The following is a 14,997-nucleotide window of genomic DNA, read 5'->3' on the forward strand; positions in this document are numbered from 1 at the left end:
AATTAAGTTCCAAATATTTCTGTAGGATAAAGAGATTAACATGCACCTTGCTCTCTGAATGCAAACATTTATCAAGTTCTTCAAATAATTTTTGATGCTCAGCTGTTAGTTCCGATGATCTTGAAGGAACCAAAGCAGCAAATAAATTAGTAAAATGTGCATCTTGCAGTTGCCTATAATCAACCAGAAAATCATCAGTAGTATGTTCTGGAACAATGGCAGGGGCAGGAATATCCACATAGTCATCCATACTTTGTTGGGTACAAGAAGTACCATCAATATCTCCTTATAAAATTCAAGGTGTATCATGCTTAGTGAACAAATCAAAAAATGATAATAAAAAAACAACAGAACACAAGAAAAAATAAAAAAACAATGGTGGGCCACACAGATATATTTATTCCCGTAGTGCCTTGGCTCTCTAAGCCTTCCAAGGAGGATAACATTCACAAATATTCAAACACTTTAAATGTTCCAAAACTTCCAATGAAACAATAGTCACTTAATTAATCAATTTAATAATTAATTAAGAAAACTCTTCCAATTACAAACTTGATTTAAACCATTACAAACCAAAGTATTACATTTCAGTATAAAAACACTTTCCTTGGATTGCAGCCTCCTTTTAACTAACATATCATTCCCAACCCCAAGTACTACTTGTTCCAGAACAATAACCCTTAAATTAAATAAATCATCCTCATGAAAGTCATTATAATGAACCACCAAATGACTCCCTTTAACACTAGCGTGAATATTTCTAACATGTTCCATGATTCTAGTAGAAAAACTTCTCCTAGTCTCAGCAATATAAAATAAATGGCAGGAACACTCAGCATAAATGACTGTGTTACTTTTACAATTAAATTCACTTTTTATATAAACAGACATTATTGATTTTATTAAAACCTTTATTTACAAGAGACTGTCTTCAATTCAGTTTGCTGTGCTGACATGCAACATGATAATTTAAAGACGTGAGTCTGTGCTTCTGGTGTGCTGTCTGTGTAATCTGCAAATTTTACATGACAAGTATAAAATCATGACTAATTTACATACATACATTTGCTACTAAAACTGAACTGATCTGATCCTGGAGCTTTATTTATCCATCCTTTACAAGTAGGCAGAGTTTCCTCGTACAGTAAATTACATGGCATTTTTTCTTGCATGAGATCTGAACCTTTGACTATACTGTTACTTATAAAAATGTAAAATTGACTTTAAATTCTGCATTTTGCATGACTAGAAAAACATAATTTAATATATGTAACTGCTTTTCTTTTGTTTCTGTTTGAAGATATAATTTATGCATTTCAGCACTTTATTACCATAATCCAATAGTCTTAACACTCATGACAATGTTTGATGAAATAAAACAGTAATGAATATGTATCTGCTAGATCTATAGTTGTAAACTATTTACTCTGTGGATCAAACCTGACTGTTATTTGTGGAGTACTAGGCACAACACATGAGACCAGAATGGTGTACTTATTTACTGGTCTACAGCTGCTATCCTTTTCCCTCATGGGCCATATTGCTGAGTTGATCCTTTTACTATATGGCCCTTTTCTTTCCAGTCCATAATACATTTATGAGTATCTTCTATTGCTTCTTTGGGAATGGGACGATGCTCTTTCTGGTAAGGTGGCAACTTAGTCTTACTGTGGTCTGCTTGTACTTCTGCTGTGACAACTGAACCATAATCTGTTCATTATCTCATGAGTATAGATATTCCTTTTGAAACTGAGCTTTTAAAATTATGTGCACCATCTGCACAATTTACTGCACACATTTTCTTACATATTTCTCCTTTTTGCAGAACTGTACAGACTGTAGCATATTTATTTGTACTGGGGCCCCCCTGGTAAAGGGCTGTTTGTTACTGAAATTGATGTATCTGTATCAGTCAGTACATTACTCAATAATTCCTTTCTTGTGAGCAATAAAGTATATAGCATGCCATTTGTTTCTACCTTAAATGATGTCAGATTGTCTAACTGATTTGGTGCTGGACTACCACACCCATTATGGATATTCTGAAAATCATTTTCTATAGAACTCCTAACAACTTTAACTTGAGGTTCTGTAAGCACGTCTTTACTTTGCCATGAAGTCTGTATATTATTCACATTGGTGTTTACTGCATCAGGCTGATATGCAGGATTATTGTTAAATTCTGCACTCTGATTCCCCCTCAATGCAATATTTGAAAACAAGAAACTGTAATCTATGGAATACTGAACAATATTCATATCTAAATTATACTGGTATCATTAAGGTGAGATACCAAAAATGTTTCCTCTTTGTTCTGTCTTGAAATCTACATGTCACATACACTGGCTGTAATTACATCAGGATGGTCTATATTTGCAATAAAGAAGCTTAACTCTGAATTCTGAATTATATGTGCTGTGACATTTATATTGATTTCTGAAGGCTATAAACTAGAATTTATTACAATTTGTATGTTATTTAAATCAGAAACTATACTGATATCAGAAGCTGAAAATGCTATTGTCTCTATAAGCACTGATTCATACGATGTATCGTAAGGTTGTTGTGTCTTTCGGCTTTTTCCGGTTAGGGGTCGTCACAGCGGAACTCCGGTCCGCTAATGATTGGCAGTAGATTTTTACGTGCCGAGTTGCCAGCCCTGACGCACAATCTTCAATGAAGGTACGCCCATTTACGCATGTCTCCACACAGAAGATGCTCTAGCTGAGAATCGAACAGGACAACGCCTTACTGTAGGGCGACAACGCCACCACAGCACCAACTCCACAGTACTTATGATGTATTTTCATAACCCCACTCACTACAGCTAGCTTCTGCTTCTTGACCTGTCTGTACATACTTAACATTTTGGAACTGATAACATTAAAATTAGCATTTCTTGAACACTCTTTATTATTATTAGACTGTTTACATTTCTGCTTTAGTCAATTTTTAACTTCAAGCCACAGGCTTACTGATGCTTTTACTATAGAAATATTGATACTTTTCTGAATTTGCTGTCTGACTTAGATATAAAATCCATTATAACAAAAAATGAAAGCTTACTGAAGGTATGTTAAATAAGTGCTACATCACTGGCCAGTTGTCTTGCAACTTCTTTGAACTTCCTGTTATATACATTCCCTTGCCTCTCCAAGGTCACTGGTATCTTCCAGGGACATTTCCCTGGAGATACTGGATTTTTGTTTCCACAGGTACCCTGAAGTAATCCTTCAGAAGTAATAGTTCTGTTCTTTAGAGTCTATCTACTCACTACACCATGTAGATTTGCAGAGCTGCTACAGGTATCTGGGAATTACATTAACTGTACCTCAATACCCTACCCCCCCAAATCTGTTTCGGTGCTACTGTTGAAGCCAACACCAACTGTCTAGAACCCAGGTGAAAAAGTGCCAGGTGTCACTGTGTAATTCTTGCACTTTTCAGAATAAAACTCATGATAATCTTCTGGTTGTCTGATTAATGCGGTGGTGCAGTGGTAGCATTGTCGCCTCACAGCAAGATGTTCTCCCATTCAATTCTCAGCTGGAGTGTCTTCTGGTTGGAGTCTGCATGTCCTCCCCGTGGTCGAGTGGTGTTCGAAAGACATGCGTGAATGGGCGTGCCTTTGTTGAAGGTTGGGCTGGCACCTCTGCACTGTAAAAATCAATTGCCAATCATTAGCAGACCGGCATTCTGCTGTGGTGACCCCTAACCAGGAAAAGCCGAAAGAAGAAGAAGAAGAACATTATAAATATGATACATGTAGTGAGCAGCAAAATACAAGAAGTTCGACAAATTCCTTTTACAATGGTGGTAGCAGCATAAAGTCATATGTTACTGAAACTGTCACGAATGACAGTACTGTAATGAATTAAACCGAAACTTCTGTAACTGAAAAAAAGGTTGAAGACTCAAACTGAAGACATCTGTAAGTCTGAAGACTGAAGGCTGAATTGAACTGCCCTGAAACGACTTCTGTCTTGAAGGTATCTATGTCTTAATATTATTCTTTCTTTGTAAAATTCCTCTTGTCAGTTTTAATGCCTCTTTAACCTTGGTACCCAAGCCTTGTATCATCTAAATAAGATTTGTTATTTCAGGGGCCTAATCTGTGAATGTCTCTGTCTCTTTAAGTCTGTTTCTATCTCTGTAAGGGCTGTTTAATACTCAACAAAATATTGCCTTGAATCTGCATGCACATCTAGTAATGTTCCCTTGTGACTTCACATCTCATTTTTAATCAGTGTCTTGGCCTTAAGTTTATTAACTTTACATACAAACTTCATTTAGTAAAGCTGCATTTAAGATGTAAAATATAAAATGAAAATGTAGGCATACCTTAATGCATCTGCATTTTCCAGCCTATGCAAAGACAATACTGTATTCATGTACGATGTCTTCTAATAAAACTGCATTTGTATAACAAAACCCTATTTATGTAATGCTTATTCTCACAATGAGTATGTGTCATTTCACGTTACACTGATGGAAAAGCAGAATTAGGTCTAAGATCAACTCTAGCATTAAAGTTACCTATTTTAAGATGCTGGAAGAGAACAGCGGCTTTTGAATTAGTCTGTTGCTACTGCCTTCCTTAACTTTGTGGCAGTTATTTGTGTATCCACAGACAGCTGTCAGACATGCATGTATGAGATGCTAGGAAAGAACTTTGGCCCTGTGCTTCATACTACCTATGTTGTCTGTCCTCATGAGCCACTGTTTCATGTTCTTCATTCTTATTGTGCTCTTTGAACATGCAGGACACATAGAGGCAACTACAGTGTGATCTGTAGTGTGACACAGCTGTCCCCCAAACACCTAGTGCACTGTTATACAGTGTGGTACACAGTCGCATCTTTTATGCACCTCCCCTTTCAAGCTTCCCACTCCTCAAGTACCCAGTGCACTATTTAGACAGTGGGCCATGTCTGACCTGTTACCCACTCCCCTAAGTCCTTCTGTTTGTATGCCTTGTGTGCAACAGATGCTTGCAACACACACTGCTGTTGTGTTTTGTATTCTATGTATTTAATGTATATAACCTGGGAGCACTGCATGCTTAAATGACTTCCTTAAAGTCACACCTTTAGCAAAAGGAGACAGAATCATACTCAGGACCAAAGGATGAACCTTCTTAGCAAGTCATTACCTTTATCCTTTTCACTAAACTGCCAGCATCTTGTGCTCCAAGTGCTGTTCTGTAACTCCTGTAGTAATCAGTTTGTCACTGGAATGAATGGCACACAGTCCTGGACCTGTGTGCATATTCAGTCTAATATAGTGTCCTCTGACCAGCAGACAGACACCCATTTCTGGTTCGGAATGATACATCTGTCAGCCCTGTAGTGGAGATGCCACCCATTGTACGACTGTCATCAATACGGGCAGAAACTCTGAGTAATTTCTCTATAACTGTGTGCCTGGCTTTGTGTCACAAAGGGATGGAGCTCAGACTGCAAACAAGGAGAATGGGATTCAAGTTAGTGGCCCTGGGTTCAGTGAGTGGCCCTGGGTTCAGTTAGTGGTCCTGACTTCAGTTAGTGGCCCTGGGTTCAGTTAGTGGCCCTGGGTTCAGTGAGTGGTCCTGACTTCAGTTAGTGGCCCTGGGTTCAGTGAGTGGTCCTGGCTTCAGTTAGTGGCCCTGGGTTCAGTTAGTGGCCCTGGGTTCAGTGAGTGGTCCTGACTTCAGTTAGTGGCCCTGGGTTCAGTTAGTGGCCCTGGGTTCAGTGAGTGGTCCTGGCTTCAGTTAGTGGCTCTAACACACAGTAGGAGCCAGGCAAGGAAGAATAGGAGTGAAGGTGGTTGGTTAGCCTGCCTCTGCCAGGAGATGGGGAAGGGGTGTGTTATGCAGATAGGGACACACAAGAATGGTGCAATTTCTCATTTGGACTCTGGGAAAACTGTATCCCATATTTCAGGGTTAATAAGTGGGGCTATTTTGTAGGCAACATCACATGTAGAAGCAAGGAACAGCCAGTAAGACAACCTGTTGTATGCCCACATGTTCTTCATGTTTCACTGTTGCAGTCATCACATTTGGGTTATCCCTGCAAGGGTAGCCCTCGACTGGCGCGAATACCAGAGACTTAGTATTTCTGCATCGGTTGCTGTCACTTGAGGACTGACCTCAGGCCGTCAGTAATATAAAGTAAGGCAGCCGACACCATTACATCAGTCTTTCTTGCCATGGAGCCAGAATCAGAAGCAGTTCGCACGAGTGCCGGTCGGCCACAACCTGAGTTTTTGTCTACTGAATTGAAGTCTTCTAAAGCTAAGTATCCCATTGGGGATCCTTTTTTCTTGCACTAACCAATGTCAGAAAAAGTTAATAATCATCCTGCCTGTAGAAAACAGATACCACACTGAGACTTCCACTCTAACTGCTTCACTTGTTTAGGCCCAGACCACGACGTCCCTCTTTGTCACTTCTGTGCTTTGTTCAACACCCGAACTATCCATTTCGGCCCCTTACTATAGCCAGATATTTTGGCTTACAGTCCTCAAATTCCGATATGGCTTCAGTAAGCCATCCAACAGCAGATCTTCAAAAAAAATGTAAAGATAAAGACAGAGACAGACCACACAGGTCCAAACCTACCGACGACGCTTCCGTTAAGCTAGTCATCAGTTCTCCGGTACTCAGTGAGGCGCTTTCACAGCCCCTGATGCCTGCTTCTGTTGATTTACAGGCTGCTACCGAGACCCTTTCAGAGTCCGGTATGCTGCAAAACTCTTCTTCGACTAAGGATCCTGCGGTCGTCTCACCCTTGGATGTGTCCGGAGCTGCTGAGCAGGCACCGGCTTCCGAGGAAGGCCTTCGCACTATCGAATCTCAACACAAACCAACGTCTTCTTTTGCAACTACTGTTCTTTCTAAAACTACTGAGTTTCTCAGGCCCAGGGTATGAACCACACCCAAGAAACCAATGACCCACTCTCAGGCGCCTGCTACCTTGCCTCATTCTCAAATGCTTAAAATGGCGGAAGACCTTATCATGCTGATCAGGGGAAGCCAAGCTACTCCCTCCAAAAGGAAAAGAGATCTGTTCCCTGTTGTTTTGTCTGAACCAGACTCAGATGAATCTGATGCATCTGAATATGAAAACATGCAACCCCTCTCTACTTATGAGGATTCTGATGCAGAGGATTCCATTCCTTCAGCCTCTCCCCCAGAGGATTTTTCCTTTGGGGAAACCCTGCATACCTTAAGGGAGCATTTCCAATGGGAAAGTCAGGACTATCCTCAGTCTAAATAGAGACTCAGGGAATTCCTAGATCTTCCACAACACAGACCCTTGGCCATCCCCCCAGTCCTGGATGTGGTGGAGGATGTCTTTCTCAAATCCAGCTTGACACCTGACACGCTTCCTCCTGCTCCCAGAAAACCAGACAGGTACTATACAGTCCCTGACTCACACAAATACCTTTTTTAAAAATCCTACAGCTAACCCTGAGGTCATTTCTCAAGAGCCAAAAGGGATTAAAGCTACCTCTACTAAGAATCCCACCCCTTCAGACAGGGATTCACGAGCATTGAACCAATGGGGTAAAAAAGTATACACCTCAGCTACTCTTGCTATCAGGGCACTAAACTGTCAGTTCCATATGCTGAAATTTCAGCAATATACCTTAGAACTCCTTGGATCTGTCATTAGAAGGCATGCATGGCTTAAGGAACAGCCCCTGGCAGACCATGTCAAATCTAAACAGTTGGATGCTCCCCTGCACAAAGATAACTAATTGGTACTAAGGCAGAAGAAGTCTTAAAAAACATGGAAGAAAAAGCAAAATCTATGTAAACAGTTAAGGATTTCTTGCTGGCCCAGCCCCCTAAGTTCAGCAGTCATTGTCCCTCCAAACACTGGTCCTTTCCTGCTCCCAGTAAACCGGCCCAGCTTAGGCCCCGTGGAAGCAGACCCCCCCCCCCCCAGACAGCAGCTCCAGGGAATGCAGATATCTAAGTAGTGGACTACCTCCACTTCAAAACCAGGGAGTTCTAAGCCTCCCATTTATGGTAAGAATTCACAATGACTCACCTCCTCCACCCCTTCCCTCTGCCCACCTTCACTTACCTCCAAATCAGTGGGCAGAGGCACAAAAGCAAATCCTTTCCCTGCTCTCTATGAGAGCAGTAGAGCACGTTCCTGCATAACAGACAGGCCAAGGTTTCTACTCCAGACTTTTTCTGGTGCCCAGAAAAGAGGGCACCTGGCGCCCCATCCTTGATTTGTCCATTCTAAACACTTTCCTGGTGATCCCAAAATACAAAATACTCACCCTCCAGCAGCTGCTACCCATGCTCTCCAAGGACGCTTGGCTAGCCAACCTAGATCTAAAAGAGGCCTACCTCCACATTCCAATCAGGGAATCATGCAGGAAATATCTCTGTTTAGGACAGGATCTCAATACTTTCAGTTCTTTGTGCTTCCCTTTGGCATATCTACTGTTCCTAGAGTTTTCACAAAATGGCTGGCTCCAGCCATTGCCTTTTGCAGACAAAGAAATATTCAGATTTACTAAAAATCAAAAGAATCAAAAGAAAACGAGTTGAATGGTAGGAGAAAGCTGAAATAAGCAAATACGAATGATGTAATGCTAAAGCAACTAAAAACTTTAATATGGTAAGCGCTTTCAGTGGTAAAAATATTCCACCTTCTTCAGACCATATTAAAGTTTTTAGTTGCTTTAGCATTACGTCATTCGTATTTGCTTATTTCAGCTTTCTCCTACCATTCAACTTGTTTTTCTTTTGATTTTTAGTAGTTTTTCGGTTTTCTTGTTTTTTTGTTAAATATTCTGATTTACCCATACTTAGACATCTGCCCTATTCAGGCTGAAAGCCAGGAAAAGCTGCTCAAGCTAGGGTACACAATCAGTGAAAAGAAATCCAAACAGATGCCCACCCAAAGGATAATCTTCCTAGGAGCAAGTCTGGACACAGCATCCCAGATGGCATTCCTTACTCCAGAGAAACAAATTTTCATGACAGCCTACTTCTCTCAACTAGCCACCAGGCCCCAGCTAACTGCAAGGAAGATCCTGCAAGCTCTGGGGTTCATGGCATCTTGCATATTACTCATTCCATATGCCAGACTGCATATGAGGAAACTTCAGTGGTACCTAAAGAGCATTTGGTGCCAACAATCTCAAGACCTGGAAACTCTTCTACCTATAATTCCTTGCCTCAGAAAAGATTTTCTTTGGTGGGCAATAGCATGCTCCCACTACAAGCAAATGCCTTTCTCTCCACCCCCTGCTGCCCAGACCCTCACCACAGATGCATCAGACTATGCTTGGGGTGCACACCTGGATGGCAGGTGCATACAGGGCCAATGGAGCCCACAGCAAATCCCTCTGCACATCAACCAAAAAGAGATGATGGCTGTCGAACATGCCTTGATAGCTTTCAAGCCCCTTCTCTCCCCAGGGGCTCTCCTGATCATAACAGACAACACCACTGTAATGTGGTATATCAACAAGTAGGGAGGGACTCATTTCTACCCTCTATGCAGGCTACCCATGACCCTTTGGCACACAGCCTCTGCCATGCAACTACACCTGTTAGCACAATTCCTACCAGGCTCTCTCAACTCTCTGGCAGACCAATTAAGCAGAAATCTTTTGGACCCACATGAGTGGCAACTCAACAGAAGTACCTTCATCCTAATAACTCAAAAATGGGGAACCCCGAAGGTCGACCTCTTTGCCTCCCACACCAACCATCAGCTCTGCAAATTCTGCACCAGGGAGCATCACTGTATGGCTTGGAAAGTGGATGCCCTGTCCTTCACCTGGGTCAACCTATTGGTCTATGCCTTTCCTCCCCTACTTCTCATCCCCAGGGTTCTGCTCAAAATAAGGGATGAAAAACCAAGGACCATTTTTATAGCTCCAGACTGGCCCCGGCAGCACTGGTACACCTTGCTACGCAGACTGTCTTGCTACCCCCATGGCATCTTCCTCAAATTCCAAACCTCCTGACCCAGAGGGAAGGGCAATTCATGCATCCCCAATTGCAGACACTCAGTTTGGCAGCTTGACTTATTGCATAACCCCAAACCAATCTGCCAACCTCAGTAAACAGGTTCTGGATGTTATCTGTGAGGCCAGATGCCCTAGCACCAGAAAGTCTTATGCTGATAAATGGAAAAGGTTCTGCAACTCGATCCAGGCTAAGGGAGCCAATATAGCACAGCTCTCCCTTCCTCCCTCTCATCCTGGATTACTTAGCTGACCTACTACACAGTGGTCTCTCTTTCTCCTCTATAACAATTCATGCATCTGCTATTTCTGCTCATTTTCCCATTGAGCAGCCCCTTTTCTCACACCCTCTGATCAAACAGTTCCTAAGAAGGACTATCAACTTGAGGCCACCCAGAAGGGCACCAACACCAGCTTGGGACCTTAACTTCATATTGGAAAAGCCACCCTGCCCCCCCCCCCCCTTCAAACCAGCTTCTTCTACAGAGCTAAAATTTCTATCCTGGAAGACAGCATTCCTTCTGGCCATTACTTCAGCCAGAAGAGTCTCTGAGCTGCAAGCACTCATGGCTGTGGAACCCTTCATCATCTTCCATGCAGAAAGAGTATCCCTCAGAATCAACCCATCCTTCATGCCCAAGGTGGTGTTCAGTATGGCTATCAACCAAACCATTCATTTTCCCACCTTTTTTTCTAATCCCCAGAACAAGGAGGAAAGGATTCTTCACTCTCTAGATGTACACAGACACCTCAGATACTGTCTGGAGAGGACTAAATCCTTCAGAAAGTCTGATCAATTGCTGGTTAGCTTTGCAACAGAGGCAGAAGCCAAAGCCATCTCCAAGCAAACCATTTCAGAATAGATAGCACACTGCATCCATTTCTGCTACAAACAGCATGGCAATCCTCCCCCCAAGGGGGTCAGGACACACTCCACCAGAGCAGCCTCCACCTCTGCAGCTTTCCTCAGAGGAGTCCCCACTAAGGACATCATGGAGGCTGCCACCTGGACTTCTGTTCACACTTTTACCAAGCATTACCACCTGCCTCTCTTCTCCAATTCCAGGGCAGGGTTTGCCTCTGCAGTCTTGCAGGGCATCCTAGCCAGCCCCTAGTTTTATTGACTGCCTCCACCCTTTTCCTCAGCTTTGGGAATCAACCCAAATGTGATGACTGCAACAGTGAAACATGAAGAACATAGTACAGTTGTGTACACTTACCATAAATGTAGATGTTCGAGTGTATTCACTGTTGCAGTCCTGGTTACCCTCCCTCCATCCCCCTTTCTTCTCTTTCTCCTTTTATTACCTTTCTGAATTGCTGTTCTCCTTTCCTTACAAGGGACATATTGGTATTTATTTTCCACTGGTGGGGTTTCTTCCACCAGAACATATCCTCCTACTTGGAGGCTCCTGACAGGTTATGGCAAGAAAAACTGAAGTAATGGCATCGGCTGCCTTACTTTATACTACTGACGACCTGACGTCAGTCCTCAAGCAACAGCAACCAATGCAGAAATACTAAGTCTCTGGTATTCAGGCCAGCTGAGAGCTACCCTGGCAGGGATAACCCAAATGTGATGACTGCAACAGTGAATACACTTGAACATCTACATTTATGGTAAGTGTACACAACTGTACTTTCCTTTGTACAGCAAAAAAGAGAAAATAACTCAAACTACCCCTGATGGCTGCCTATATGATGGCCCTTCTGATCCAATTCTCACTCTCAGTGATGAGGGAACAAAAGGGTCATTTAGCAGAAAGAGGGTTGATGATTGATAAGCAGCTGAAAATAAAATCTCTGTGAAAATGCAGACGTCTCATCAGGTAGTATCTTCTACATCTTATTAACTTATCTAAGCTTGCATGACATTAGCTCAATCACAGGAACTCATAAATGACTGCCCAACTTCACACATCCTTTTAATGCATGTACTTAAGCTTGTGTTATGAGCTGATGTAACACAGCTAAAAAGAGCAAGCTGCCCCTGCACTCCTCTCAGGGGGCACTTCATCTTTGATACCCCATTACTTGCAGCTTCATAACTTCTTTACTTAACTTACATCCAAGTAGAGCATTGAGGAGCTCAGCTACATCACCCAGTTCTGGTCGGAGACTAACTTCTTCTTTCGGCTTTTTCCTGGTTAGGGGTCGCCACAGCGGATCACCTGTCCGCTCATGATTGGCAGTGGAGTTTTACGGTGTCAAGTTGCCAGCCTGGCGCCCAACCTTCCACAGAAGGCACACACATGCACACACACACTCACACTTAGGGCCAATTTAGAGGGTCCAATCCACCTATAGCATGTCTTTGGGATGTGGGAGGAAACCGGAGCACCCGGAGGAAACCCAAGCGACCACAGGGAGGACATGCAGACTCCACACAGAAGACACCCCAGCCGAGAATTGAACCAGAGAACCTCTTGTTATGAGGCAGCAACGCTAACTGCTGCACCACCCGAGACTAACAATGTCCCATATTAAGTAGCTTTTCTGTGTACACCCCGGGTAAAATTTTGTGATCACCCATCTTATCATCCAGACTGGATTTAAAGGTTGCTAGAGTAATACCATGCAAGATAGGTAAGAACAGACTATTCCATATCAAACAGAGCTGGGAATTTCCTCTGCACTGACATTGGACCACCCATAACTTGTTAGCATGTAAGGATGATGGTCTCACTCCATTGTAAAGCGAGTGAGCAAATGCAAGCCAACACTACCTCAAGATATTATGTTCACGCAACTGTGACTCAAGCTCACGTGATACACGTAAGTGACAATAATAATGAACAGATGCATGAAACAGAGCCCGTATGGGTTACTGGGCCATTGGGAGACCACATCTTCAGCATTACCAGCATTTTATGTCTTGCAGTTGGCCTTTGTACCGCAAAGCATTTCCATTTAAGAATCTGCACTTCAGTTAAAGCACAAAAGGATGCTCATTTGCATTTCTTCTTGCTATATTATTATTAGTAATATATAACATAGCAAAAGTATTTTATTCCAGCATGTGCGGCATTATAATGATATTGATGATGAAACATGAACTGCAGTCTCACACCTCCAGAATTTTTGCATAATGCAAATCAGCGTAAGGGAGATATGATAATTTATGGTATGAAAAGCATTGTTATGAATCCCACAAACATCCCCTCATATCTGGAATGCATGCATTCTGCAGGTGCTGCTACAAGTAAGCGTATTAATTTATCACTGTATGGCATTCTTTTCGGAGTAATACCTACTAGTTTTCTTTATGTGAAACAGGTCATATATAAATAATGGTAAATTGGAAACTAAACATGAGACTCGTGTTTGTGTTGCAACTTGTTGTAAAAATGCATACTTTAACAAATGTTCCTAGTATTTAGCACCCTGCTAGACATTGCTGTACCTCGTTGGTGTTTTTGTTCTATTTTAATATCATGTGCCTGGGTCATGGTTCAATATGATCACCCACAAACTTATCAAAGAAACAATCTGTAGTTACATACAATATGTAAGGAAAGAGCAAGCTAAATTGGTTGTTTGGCTTTTGTCTACCATAGTAGTATATACACTTCTGTGTTTTTAACAATATTATTTAATTTTTGTGTGCTTTCTGTCTCTACTCAGGAAAATCTGGCACGATTACAAAGAGCCTTTGCAAGAAAATGGGAATTCATCTTTATGCAGGCAGAAGCCCAGGTCAAGTAGGTATTTGCCAAAATGTTTTAGAATTTGTGTACTCATAGGAAAAAAGAGGACAGATAAATTCTTTGCAGTAGCAGTTCGATTTAATGGTACTGTAAATAATTTGATATTATCTTGGAGAATGCAATGTAAAACAGTCAGCATTAATGTCACACCTTTGATTAGTGGGCCCACTTAGATAATCAATGTAATCTGAAGAAATTACCAAAAAAAATGTTATGGAAAACAACTTTCCAGCTGGGTTACATTTATCTTCATCATAAATGGGTTTGAGAACATACAATTAGAAGAGTAATTTAAGAAGAAATGAAGAGTCTTCAAATTAGATTTCTTTGATTCCTTCTCTGTTCCTTGTCTGTAATGTTTTGTGATCTTTTAACACTGGACTGTTGTTAGAAGGTATTCAACAAGGCATTAACCACTTACTACAAGAAAATTTGCTTATTAATAATGATATTAAACAATGAAACGCATGTTCATTTTGTAAATTGAATAGTAAACTGTTATGGAATGCAACAAATGTTTGAATAACTACAGAGTGAACTGGCACCTCACCTGTGTGCTCTGCTCAATCACAGCCACATCTCAAGCTTTTTCCCCTGCCGAATGGCACACTGCTACAGTTATCCCTCTCCACAAAGGAGGAGTGACTACAGACCCTGGGAACTATTGCCCCATTAGCCTGACGAGTCTGATATGCAAAGCTATGGAACGCATCATCATGGACCTAATAAACAAGGATATAGGGAGTCTCCAAACTCTGGATCCCACACAGTTTGGTTTTCTGAAGGGTAGATCATGCCTGCTCAACTTGGTCGACTTCTTTGAGTCAGTCACCAGAGCTGTGGATGAAGGCAGGATGGTTCATACTGCCTACCTTGATCTGGCCAAGGTTTTTGATACCATTCCCCACTCAGGAATCATAGAAAACCTCACTAAGCTTGGCATCAACCCCTATATCACTAGGTGGGTTGAAAACTGGTTCACAGATAGAACCCACAGTGTGAAAGTAGCTGACTCCAAGTCAGACTGCCAATTAGGCACGAGTGGAGTCCCACAGGCTCTGGTCCTGGGTCCACTCCTGTTTGCTATCTACTTCTCTGAAGTCCAGGCCAACACTAAGGGACTCTGGCTGACAAAGTTTACAGACGATTGCAAGTTGGGAGCTATTATTAACTCACCAAGTGATGTTGACATCCTACAGAATGGCCTCACTGTGACCAACGACTGGTGTCAGAACCATAGCCTTAAGCTCAATGCCAAAAAATGTATCGCCATTCCCTTTGGGAAAAACCCGGTTCCCATGAATTA

At 42.0% G+C, this 14,997-nt stretch overlaps 1 protein-coding gene across 3 annotated transcripts in view; it reads left to right on the top strand.

Annotated features, from left to right (window-relative positions):
- Positions 1-14,997, top strand: part of RGS6 (regulator of G protein signaling 6) — a 2,564,457-nt gene that overhangs the window by 2,020,810 nt on the left and 528,650 nt on the right. For all 3 annotated transcript variants that reach the window (XM_044074660.1, XM_044074661.1, XM_044074662.1), the window contains exon 8: positions 13,609-13,685. In XM_044074660.1, coding sequence (XP_043930595.1) covers positions 13,609-13,685 — 77 coding nt within the window. The remainder of the gene's footprint in view (positions 1-13,608; positions 13,686-14,997) is intronic.

This window comes from Protopterus annectens, chromosome 6.part0, assembly GCF_019279795.1.
Source record: "Protopterus annectens isolate FY-2018-M chromosome 6.part0, PAN1.0, whole genome shotgun sequence".
Taxonomy (NCBI): domain Eukaryota; kingdom Metazoa; phylum Chordata; order Ceratodontiformes; family Protopteridae; genus Protopterus; species Protopterus annectens.